Source organism: Crassostrea angulata, chromosome 3, assembly GCF_025612915.1.
Source record: "Crassostrea angulata isolate pt1a10 chromosome 3, ASM2561291v2, whole genome shotgun sequence".
Lineage (NCBI taxonomy): Eukaryota > Metazoa > Mollusca > Bivalvia > Ostreida > Ostreidae > Magallana > Magallana angulata.
Window position 1 is genome coordinate 23,040,409 of NC_069113.1, and position 12,730 is coordinate 23,053,138.

Genomic DNA, 12,730 nt, shown 5'->3' on the forward strand with positions numbered 1-12,730 from the left:
ATTAATAGAATCTTCACCTCCATGTAATTTTAAATTATTGTGATTTTCACTTATCTAACTTATTCCCTTGCCATGGCACAAATACTCACTGGATGAAAATCAAATTTTAACACAACTTATTGAATCAAATAATGATAACTTTTAATCAAATATTTAAAAGTCATCAGAAATTCTGACAATCTCAATGCAATTTTCGAAAAATTTATAATATGATTTGTAGGTTTCAAAATATTATTTGCAAGCTTATGAACCACTTCCATTTATTGATGAGTATACCTATGTGCTCTGTAGTGAAATCTCTACAGCTTGTTTCTTCCATTTTACAGGATATAGCATCCCTCTTGGTATGTTGGAAGAGACAGTGACAAGGAACGATAAATTTTTCTATAACTACACGACATACACAGAATACATAGTAGAGGATCCGCGGCAGGTTTGTCTGAAATACCTGGTACAGTTCACCAAGGGCAGTGCAAGATAATACCGACCCCCAGTACTAACACTGGCTGGACAGGGGTCAGGGCTAACTCATGGAGGCTTGCTCTCTGTAAACCTTGTATGCTCATAGTTATCATTCAGGTACAAAAACATGGATCATTTACTCCCGACAGTCCACACAAATCAAATAACTTGTTATCACTGTACATTAATGTACAAATATGTTGATGTCTGGCACACTCTGTGGTGAATTTGTTGGACTGCGTTTTTTGTGTCGAGAATTATTATTAGAAACAATGATTTCTATTCTACTTTATTATCACTGATATGAGATGTGTGGTAGATCCAGTATTGTTGACCTATGGTGGAAATACTGCTCTGTTGTTTGTGATATATTGAGTTATGGTAGCTATGTTGTTCTCATCTATGTGTAGATCATCTCATTATTCAAAGACAAGAATTTTTCTCTTACCAATCTTTGTCACTTTGTAGAGTTTATGCCTGTACTACATATGCTTTTGATTGACTTCGAAGCATGTTCAAACTGGTTTTTTTTTATCTCTTTCTTCCTATATAAAACAAAGATAGGTTATTTCATTTTATACCTTTATATAAGTTAAGGGGAATTATCCCACTTCATTTACAGAGATGAAATAATTTTGTGTGCAATCTATTGTGTGATGTCAGACTTTTACGAATCAAGATTTGACACGCAAAGTTTGTTATCTTGATTAGATTTACTTCTCATAATAAAGTAAATAAGTATTTGAGATTTTTTTTTGATAGATTTGAACTAGAAATCATTCAATATCAAAATTGTATATATAGTATATACATTGTACCTATCTATTATAACGTTTGTGTTGTCAGCAGTTAACAAGATTGGTTTCTAACTGTTGATAATTCTTATAGAGCTATTATTAACATAGGTAGTCATTAATAATTTTTACTTCGAAATATTTTTTAAAGAGGATGGTACTACATGGAGTAAATATTACATTAAAAATTAAAAAATATATGCAGTAGTCACTTTTAAAGTGCTATTTTAAATGAAAGAGAGAATTATTGATATAATTTTATATATTTATTGGAGATTATGAAATTTATCTATCACAAATTTTGAATTTTTTGTCTTGTTATATTTTTGGTACTTTCATACACAGTACTATATTAATCAGTTTTAGAGGATTTGAATCTTGTAGAGATTTTACTTTTTCATACATGTACTTTTCTGTAATTATTGAGCACTAATATTTTTTTGAAACACTTACATATCATGAATATTTGTGAATCAAATATAAAGCTGTCTTTTTGTTTCTAATTGATGTAGATAAGACATTGATGTAGAATTTGTAGTGAATGTTGTGAGGCCATCTTGGAGCTGTAATTGGTGTACATGTATATATCATCTCTGTAGCTTGAATGTAACATCATAACAAATTGTATTTTGATATATCCCAATAAATCTGAAAGCTCCTATTCTGTTGGTGAATAAATGTGCAACTTCTATATACGCTACAATCCATTTTTTCAACATTTTCAAGGTTTTAAAACCAAGTTTACCAACCAAGTTCTTTGTTATGGAAAATACTCATGTACGTTACTGTATGGCCAAACTTGTTTTAGGTTTATGAAAAAATTTACACACAGGAAAAATTACATAAACAGCGATTATGAAATCTAAGTCAAGGTCATACCTCACGTCTTTTTTCAGAGATACAAAACTGTATCATGTAATAGAATATTGTAGAACAAATACTGACTAAGGTTGAGGTCAACATTGATTATATTAGACCCCCCCCCCCCCCCCCCCCCCCCCCTCCCCATGACGAAATATATCCTGACGCGATACAATACATATTAATACAACATAACGCGAAGCATATCATTTCATATTACAGTATTGTATCATGTTACATTATTGTAATTGAATCAAAATATGAATCAATATTAATTATGTTGAATAAAATTATATTATATGGTATGATAATATATAATTTTAATTTAGATGAAAATAGTCTGATCAAAACCTACGAAAACTATGAAAAGCAATGTGTTTCTGCTTGTAATTTGTTTTTTCCAAAACTACATGCATTTTCATAAAAAATTGCATTTCTTTTTTGAAAAGGGATTATAAGTTTTACTTTTTGAGACCAATAGTCGGGAATCAAATTGATAAGAGATTTTGATAGAGTAAATAATTGAATAATGAATAATAGAGTGTGAAAATGAATTTTTAAATTAAAATTCTAAAGTCAATTGGTAGGGTGAATTGAGTTCTAGGCATAATTTCTACCCATCCACTGGTTTATAAATGTTTAAACTATTTACCTCTAATTATTGTGAGACTCTTGCGTTTAAGTCTATTTTGCCGTTCCCAAAAATGAATATAATGGCCGAATTGTTTTGTATATTGTTGGCTTCTTGTAAAAGAATCTTTTTTTTTTCATTATATGACAACAACTCTAATTTGGGAGGAAGATATAGCAACATGCAGTGAGAATTTTCGGAGAAGTTTGTTTATTATACCTTATCTTTCTTTCAAAGCGCAAAGGCTCACTACCAATGACATTAACAAGATGGACACTTTTCTCAATTTTTATTCATTACACCAAAGGAATAGACATGTTACTGAACAATGCGAAAAAAAATTAATTCATAGATGTCAATAATAATATAACTTCTTGTTTTGTATACCTTGTTAACAAATGTGTACAAAATCATAATACACTTTTTGATTAAATAAAATCAGGCAATAGTTAAGCCTTTGTAAGCAAAACAACTATCAGCTGGACATGATAATAAAGAGCAATTTAGTCAGAATAAATACAAAAATGACTTCAACAAAATAACATATTTATTAAGACAAATAGCACAGAAACCAATCAGTTAAAGGAAAAAATTGCACATTAACGAGTACATGAATGTAGAACTTAATTCTATAAAGTTGTAAAAAGATAGAAATACAAAAAACCTGCGTCTATTTAACGTTTGATGTACAATGTAGATTTTTCTCTATTTGAAGTACTTTCAGACTTCACATCTATAAATGTAGTGGCATTCGTTCTCCCTTGTTCATCGTTCCGTGTTGAAGTACTTTAAGAAGATCACTAAACCTACTCTCAGGTTTGAGTGTAGAAAAGTATATGTTTATAAACTACCCGATTATACCGATAAACATTTATAGACATTGTTTGATGATGTAATGCATTAAATACTAGCAGTTACCGGCCTCCTTTCCAAAACAAAATCAAGAGAGAATATTAGTTATTTTTAAACGCAAATGTTTTAGCATGATGTCAATATGTTTTATGATATGTGTATTCTCACTGTTAGATACATTTACGCATAATTAATAGATTTGATGATCATAAGATACAGTTCGTAATTTAAAGGGGCATGGTCACGATTTTGGTCAAATTTTTTTTTCCGATTTTAATATTTACAATGCTTCAGAAAGGCATTTTTATTAGGCAACTGAAATTTGAGTGTCATTTGTTGAGTTATTAGCGAGTTACAGAGCTTGAAATTCTTCGTTATGCAAACAAAGCGTTTGTTAACATTTTGAACGTTCAAGTAAAAATTACAATTTTAAACCTAAAACGAATGTATTAAACGTTAGGAACTGTTTATCTATGCTTAGAATGAATTAAAAGATAGAAAAATAAGTTGGAAAAAGATTTCTTACTGGTATATTGAACCTATGTAAACAAAAAACAGGACACGAGCCTTGTTTACATGACAAAGAATTGTGATCCCTGTATCTTGCTTATAACTCTACGACTGACTGTCAAATTTTATTTGATAATTAGAAATGCATTTCTGAATCATTGTAAATAATAAAAACAAAAAAATAAAATTTGACCAAAATCGTAACCATGCCCCTTTAAAACGATATAAACTTCATAATTTGATATATTTTGCTATATACAGAGGTACTTAGGAAGGTAATCTACCTTATTACAACATGACATTCATCAACAAATCCACTGTGTTCGAACACCTCTCTAACGCTTTCTCCTCTTCTTGCTTCTGTCTGGTGCCCCCTTTTGTTTCTTTCCCTTTGACCGAGTCTGATCCTTTTGTTTTCGGGCCTGTCCTTTCTGATGCTTGCGTTTTGTACTAGGTCGTTTGTTTTTGGTATGTTCACTCCCTCCAACTTTCTTGCCTTTCTTTGCTGCTTTTTTAGAGAAATGTTTTGCTGCCTTGGAAGCCGCCTTGGCTGCGATGCTTACCCAGGCGTCTGCGCCGGGTATTAGTAAACCCGGGTTCTGGGATACCGAACCGTGATTTTTACTACATCTACCAGTCCATACAGAGTTTAGAAAATACCCAATATCACCGACAACACACAGAACCAGGATCACAACAATAAACTGACGGCAAAAGTCCATGATTTGTGGTCTAAGTTGACAACAAAGGAAGTCCGTAATCTATCCTGGCTATTTTGTTTATATATATGTGATCTGATATATGTATTTATTAAAGGTATGATGACACGTGTGTCTATCGAACACGTGTTTTTGTTTATTTATATTTATACCGGAAACCAAATTTGATTGGTTTCTATAATAAGTATTTCACCTGTTATACAGGTATTTAAATTAGAGAGGCGCGACTTCTCGTGTTAAGTGAATAAAGAAATTAACGCCATTCGAAGGCTCTCTCTTCGTGCAGTTAGACGTGTTTTGGTTAGCTTCCTCAGAAAGCGACGAAGAGATGCTCGAAGAAGTTATCCTAACCCCAGGAGAAACTACAAACAATTCTTTCGCTTTGACTGACGCCGTGAAACTGCTGACATCAACAATAAATTCTCAATTTCAACAGTTAGCTGAAAAATTACAGGAAGACAGCACAAACTCTGCACAGTTGCTCAAGAAAAAGCTGAAAGATAACATCGCCGGAAAGCTCAAGTTCGAAGGTAACAGAGTGCAATACATATTCAACGAAGAGTGTATTGAAGAACTTGATAAGTTAAAAGATTTGTCTTCCAACGATAAAGATACTGTTAAACGTTTGAGAGAGAAAATTAACACAAGACAAAAGCATATAAGAATTGCAGATGGGTCACCAACTGGGTGGAAAACGGTACAGGAGTACCAACTCAACGACGTGGCTGAAAACTCGGACGACGAGAAACGAATCCGCAGTGCAGAAAACAGGGCGCTCAAACAGACGAAACAGGGGAAGAAGTCCCGGTTCTCTCCTTATCTCAAACCTGCACCAACAGCTGCGGCTGGCTCTCCTGCTCAGCTGCCTTCTTATGGTCTGCAACAGCAGAACAACGTCCTACAGACAGCAAACCCATTCCTTCAGCCCTTTCGTGCAGCTAGCAGGCGCACACCGCAACCAAGTGACGTCTGCTACAAATGTTTCCAAACGGGACACTGGAAATCAAGATGCCCCTCTCAGTTCGGCAGCACTGCGCCCTCCTCCTCAAAATGAAGTTGATGATAAGTATTTACTCAGTTTTGACATGTTTGATCAATGTAATGATAATGATATCTTAATGAAAGAACATATTCAATTTTTTGATGAAATGAATTTTAGTGGTTCAGAAACCAATCAAGGAATAAAGAAAAGCTTGTCAAAGAATTTTAATTTCTGGAAAAGAATAGGTACTTATGATCAAATCTTGCGTATTATTGAGCACGGGTATCATATCAATTTTGAACAAAATCCCCCCAAGATATTTCTAAAGAATAACAAGTCCGCTGAATCTAATTCTGATTTTGTTTCAGATAGCATTGGTGAATTGCTGGAATCAGGTTGCGTTGTACAGGTTCCGTTCAAGCCTTTTGTTGTCAGTCCTTTGAGTGTAGCTGAGAACAGGGAAAAGAAGCGTCTAATTTTAGATCTAAGTGTTTTAAACAACTATATAAAGAAAGAAAAGATTAAATTTGAAGATTACAAAACGGCTTTACAATATTTCAATAAAAATTGTTTTTTAGTTAAGTTCGATTTGAAATCCGGATATCATCACATTGATATTAGCAAAGAATGCCAAACATTTTTAGGTTTTCAATGGAAAGAAAAATATTATTGTTTTACGGTACTACCTTTTGGTCTATCGAGCGCACCATTTGTATTTACTAAGTGTCTTAGATCTATGGTTAGATACTGGAGAGCATGTAACATCAGAATTGTTCTGTATTTAGACGATGGTTTAGTTATGGCTCAGACGTTTGAGGAATGTCAAAGTATTTCAGATTTCATACAAAAATCCCTGGAACAGGCCGGTTTATTTATTAACCATAAGAAATCTGTTTTCAGTCCAGTGCAAGAAATTGAATGGCTTGGCATAATTTGGAATTCTATAGAATTTAATATTTCCATTCCAGAAAGAAGAATAAAAGATGTGGAAGAGACATTATCTAGATTTATCGATATGTTACCTCATGTTTCAGCAAGATGTCTGGCAAAGGTTGCAGGAAAGATCATGTCTTTACATTCTGTTTTAGGAAACATATGCAGATTAATGACCAGATTTTCTTACATGGAGATTGTTTTAAGGAAATCTTGGGATTCAAGACTTAATCTCAAATTTCAGGAAAAGACAATTAGAGAATTGCGATTTTGGTTACAAAACGTACGTAATTATAACATTAGAAAGCTTGCAGATACGGGTCCAGAATGTATTATTGTTTATTCAGATGCTAGTAACGTTGCAGCGGCGGCCTGCACAGTTGGGGTAGACGAATCGAAATTTCACCTGATGTGGAACGAACAAGAAGCGCAAAAGAGTTCAACCTGGCGGGAAATGAGAGCAATTGAACAGGCTTTGTTTTCATTTAAAAATAATTTAAGCTGCAAGTCTGTCAAATGGTTTACAGATAATCAAAATTGTGTCAAAATATTCGAATCAGGTAGCATGAAATTAGAACTTCAAAAATTGGCATTAAGCATTTTTGAATTCTGTAAACGACATAACATCTCAGTCAATATTCAATGGATTCCAAGGGAAGATAATGAAAAGGCTGACTATCTTAGTAAATTGATAGACTATGATGATTGGGGTGTGTCTGTAGATTTTTTTCAGTTTATTGATTCAAAATGGGGTCCACATACCGTCGACAGATTTGCAAATGCAAATAATAAAAAGTTACAAAGATTTAATTCTGTTTTTTGGAATCCTGGCACAGAGGCTGTGAATTGTTTCACACAAGATTGGAGAAATGAAAATAATTGGCTTGTGCCACCAGTTTCTTTAGTTATTAAAACTATTAAATATGTAATTAATTGCAATGCTAAAGGGACTTTGATTGTCCCAAAATGGGTTTCAGCGCCTTATTGGCCCTATGTGTTCAAAGATAACTTGAAAACGTTTGTTTACGTATCAGATGTACTCGAGTTTGAAGACAGTACAAAGATTTTTATTCAAGGAATGAATAAAAATTCCATATTTGGTTCTGAAAGATTTTATTCATCAGTATTAGCTATCCGGCTGGACGCTACAAAAATGTGACTGATTTGATTGTTTTATATTTCAGAGGTGTGTACTGCAGTGAAAGGTCCTGGTACACTAGATATATTATTGATAAGGTCCTGGTACGGAGGTACTGCAGACGATCGAATTTTTTAAAAACTGCTATTTAATGTTACGGTCCTGGTACTATGGTACTGCAGACGACAATAGTGTTTATATACTTTATACATGTGTATGTTAGATTCCTTGTGACGGCGTATTTATTGAATGGACCTGATACGATGGTACTCCAGACGATATTAAAATAAAATTATTGGTTAAAATTGATAAAGGTCCTGGTACGAAAGTATTGCAGATGATTTGGTAAAATTAAATATATTAATTAACGATTTGTTTTATTTTACAGAAAGTAAGAATCATCTGATAAGATGTTCCTGGTATATATAATGATTTTGCATACTTAGACTTGATGTTTTTAGATATACATATTCATGTATATGTATTCATTTTGTACGATTTGCAGATATATTTTCGGTGGGGAGGTGGAGTAATCTATTTTCCAGAATACAAGACCCAAAGCTCCAAGAGTTGGCCGAACTCCTACCATCGTATTGCCTTAAAGCAAGGGCCGAAAATACAACCAAAAAATACAGGTACACATTTAACAGATTTTCTAAGTGGTGCAAGACTTTTGAACCTCATGTCAAAAATCTACCAACAACAGATGTGAATGTATCTCTCTATCTGATTTACATTGCGAAAACTTTTAAATCTGCTCCCAAAATAGAAGAGGCTGTTCATGCTATAGCTTGGGCACATAAACTGGCAGGTTTTTCAAACCCATGTGACTCAACTTTGGTGAAGTTCACAAAGGAAGGTTGTTTACGTGATACCAGTCAACCCGTTACAAAAAAGGACCCTATAACACCAGAAATTCTGTCTTCGATCGTGTCTTTATTGGGAGGAAAGCAAGCATCGCTTTTCGATTTACGTACTTGTTTCATTTTTTTGTTGGGTTATGCAGGGTTTCTGCGTTTTTCTGAAATTGTCATTATTCAAAGATCTCATGTAACTTTTCATGAATCACATTTAAAATTATTTGTTCCCAAAAGCAAAACTGATGTTCAAAACAAGGGTAGTTGTGTATATATTTCACGCACAAGTTCTCAAAACTGTCCTGTGAACCTACTAGAGAGGTATTTGAATTTGTCTGGTATAGAAGAAAATTCAGATGAATATATTTTCAGACAACTGTCTTATAGCAAGAAATTCAATATTTATAGACTCAAGAAATGTAAGGCACCACTGTCATATACCAGAGTTAGAGAAATTGTTTTGTCTACATTAAATACTTTGGGTTTAGACTCAAAAAAGTTTGGTGTGCATAGTCTGCGGTCGGGTGGGGCCACGGCTGCCGCAACTTCAGGAGTAAGTGATAGACTCTTTAAAAAGCACGGGCGGTGGAAAAGTGATAATGCTAAAGACGGCTACGTTCACGAAAATCTAAAAAGTAAACTTTCTGTTTCCAAAAATCTTGGTATATAACTCTTTCTTTATTTGTCGAAACTGCACTCTTGAGAGCGCTTCTGTACCTACACACTGTGTTTATTTATTTTATAAATTATTTATGTTCGGTTGAGTGTAACGAATTAGAACATAAATGTATTTATTAAAGGTATGATGACACGTGTGTCTATCGAACACGTGTTTTTGTTTATTTATATTTATACCGGAAACCAAATTTGATTGGTTTCTATAATAAGTATTTCACCTGTTATACAGGTATGTAAATTAGAGAGGCGCGACTTCTCGTGTTAAGTGAATAAAGAAATTAGCGCCATTCGAAGGCTCTCTCTTCGTGCAGTTAGACGTGGCCCCCACCCACCCACCCACCCTACTTGTTTTCGTGTATCATTTTATTGTAATTAACAATTTTTCTCATTATTGTAGAGAACTGAGGAGAACTGAAGATATTTGTCTATAACTTTATTCGAATAAACTGCACTCTTGAGAGCGCTTCTGTACCTACACACTGTGTTTATTTATTTTATAAATTATTTATGTTCGGTTGAGTGTAACGAATTAGAACATAATGACAAATACCCGTTTATAAATAGAAATTGGAGAATTGGAATTTAAAGGTAAAAATAAACTACTGACAAATTAACCGTGTTATCGTCATGACGCTGCTTATCGTTGTAAATTGCAATTTATGATGTACGCGTGATACCGGTATTGAGAAAAAATATTACTTTTTAAGTTGTAATTCACCTGTTCAAACGAACAGTAAGATATTGTAAACTGAGACTCAAAACATAATTACAAGATCCAAGCATACTCTATTCTCAATAGTTAGATACATTTGTCTTGTCATTAACATTTTCCACAACTGGATACTAGTACATAGAAATGATCAATGAACTTTTCAAACAGACTTATCTACTTATTCTATATCATCTTTTGCTCATTTATTATTTTTGAAATACATAGAGGGTAGATTACTTTTTAAAGGAACAATATAACCTTCCCGTATAATATCTAAAGAATGCAAATTGATTGGCACCAATAGATTCCAAAAAGTTGATACATTTACGCAAATTGCGTTTTACTCCTTTGCCCACATTGATACGCTGTGTATACAGTTGAAATGATAAGTAAATGAGAAGTAGCAGACAAAACCTTGCTATTGGAGTTGGATGCAGTAGTAGCTGGTTTTTGGTAAGGTTGTGCATAGCGCTTCTCTTTGACTGTCCGTATATAAGGCGCGGGTCTCTACCTAGTGTATGCGTTTTACATCATCATAATTTGACGCAAGGCCATCACTCTCATGCTCTCTGACCGTTGTCCAACCTTCGTGAGACTTATCTGCAATTCTTATAAACTCGTTCCTCTTATTAAGCTTATTAGTAATCCCGTCACCAATCTTCGAGCGGTGGGGTCAGACACACGTCTCTGTACCTTTTGCCAAATCACCATATAATCAAAATTAAAGTCATATCTTATTTCCTTCGTGTTTGAACTTCACTGACATATCTCTCTTGGGGGACTTAGTTTTGTTATCAATATCTTTATCAGAAACTGATATTTCCTCTGAGAAACTATCCAGCATTGAGTTCAAGTGTGTACGGAACAAGTTTTTAAATTGTGTCTGCAAGGTCTAGCCGTTCAAGAACTTTGTCCGCAGATTGTGCAGATACTGCAGGTTGTGGTATAGTTTCAACTGCAGGTTTTCCTAATAAATTGTCTTCGTCTATTTTTTCGTAAGATGGTAATCTTTACAGTGCTTCAGTAAGGCATTTCTATTCTATTAGAGTGTCATTCGTTGAGTGATCAGCGAATTGCACTGCCTGCAATATTACTATTTGCAATGTAAACAAATCTTTTCCAGTTCTCAAGTTTTATACCTAAAATGAATGTGTTAAAACGTTAGGAACTAATTATTTCTGCTTAAATGAATAAGAGAATGGATAAATTAGCTTGAACATTTTTTTTACGGGTACATTAAGGGTGATGTGTGGCCATCTTTTGCATTTGAGGATAAGAATGTAAACATTTCTTGAACTGGCTTGTTTCTGTTTCTATCCGACTTTGGCCAAAAATGTTGCCAAAAGATATAAAAGCAATACATGTAAATATGGAGTCATACATTATAGAACAAGACAATGCCTTTATAATCACTCAGAACACCCGTCGAACTGCACAGTTACAGACTTATTTTGAAGATTAAAAACTCTGAAAAAATATGAAGGGGATCATTGGTGTCCTCTCTACGACCATTTGTTGAAAAAAAAGTTCAAGAAATGTTTACATTCCTATCTTCAAATGTACAAGATGGCCGCATTTACCCCTAAAACCTATGCAAACAAAAACAGGACACGAGCCTTGTTTACAATAAAAAGAATCTTGCTTTTAACTCCTCAAATTTCATTTGGTCACTAGAAATGTTTTATTAAAGCATTGTAAATAATAAAAACAGAAAAAAGTTAACCAAATCCTGACCATGCCCCTTTAAGCAATTTAGTACCCAGGTAACTGTCTATAAGCCTGAGTAATCAGAGATTGGATATAGATACAACAACATTTAAACATTCAAACATATGGAATGCCATAGCTGCCTTAAGGTCAATTTCATATTATATGAACTAATATTTCATTTATATGCAATAGTAATATCATTATATGCAGTGGTAATATCATTACATGCAGTGGTAACATCATTATATGCAGTGCTAACATCATTATATGCAGTGCTAACATCATTATATACTGTTTTTTCACCATTATATTCAGGGGTAAAATCTTTATATGAAGTGGTAACATCATTACGTTATGTCGTAAGATCATTATGTGCAGAAGTTTATTCATTATATGCTATGAATAAATCTTTATATGATATGATAAACTCATTTCATACAGACTAAACTCATAATGAACTATTGTTCAATCGTTATGTTATATGGTACACTCTTCATGTGCAGTTGCAAAATCCTTTTATGCAGTGCAACTTCTTGACATTAGGCGATAAGTTTATTATATGCAGTACTAACATCATGTTATGGTGTATTAAAACCATTATGTATGATGGTAAAACCTTTATGTATTGTGGTGAAAGCTTTACATGCAATTGTAAATCCTTTATATGATGTGACAATTTTATAATATGCCGTTGTTGAATCATTATAGTATGAGGCTAGTTCTTTACATGATGTGATCATTTCATTATATGGAGTGGTAACTTCTTTATATGCAGTCGTAACTCTTTATGATGAGGTTGTAAACTGGTTTTTTGCTGAAAAGTTTTAATGGGGAAAAGGTCCAGTTTTATTTTAAAAAGAGATGCCGCGTTGGTTGTGACGATGCACATTT

General features: G+C 33.5%; 2 protein-coding genes across 3 annotated transcripts in view; both read left to right on the forward strand.

Moving 5' to 3' along the window:
• The window catches only part of LOC128176413 (poly [ADP-ribose] polymerase tankyrase-like), a 50,129-nt gene extending 48,214 nt beyond the window's left edge, over positions 1-1,915 (forward strand). For both annotated transcript variants that reach the window (XM_052842716.1, XM_052842717.1), the window contains one exon: positions 327-1,915. In XM_052842716.1, coding sequence (XP_052698676.1) covers positions 327-481 — 155 coding nt within the window. In that variant the 3' untranslated portion in view covers positions 482-1,915. The remainder of the gene's footprint in view (positions 1-326) is intronic.
• Positions 1,916-5,156: 3,241 nt separating this feature from the next.
• Positions 5,157-5,891, forward strand: LOC128176414 (uncharacterized). Its single transcript, XM_052842718.1, has one exon. It carries the CDS (start codon positions 5,158-5,160, stop codon positions 5,881-5,883), a length of 726 nt encoding a protein of 241 aa, XP_052698678.1. The 5' UTR covers position 5,157; the 3' UTR covers positions 5,884-5,891.
• The last annotated feature ends 6,839 nt before the right edge of the window (positions 5,892-12,730 follow it).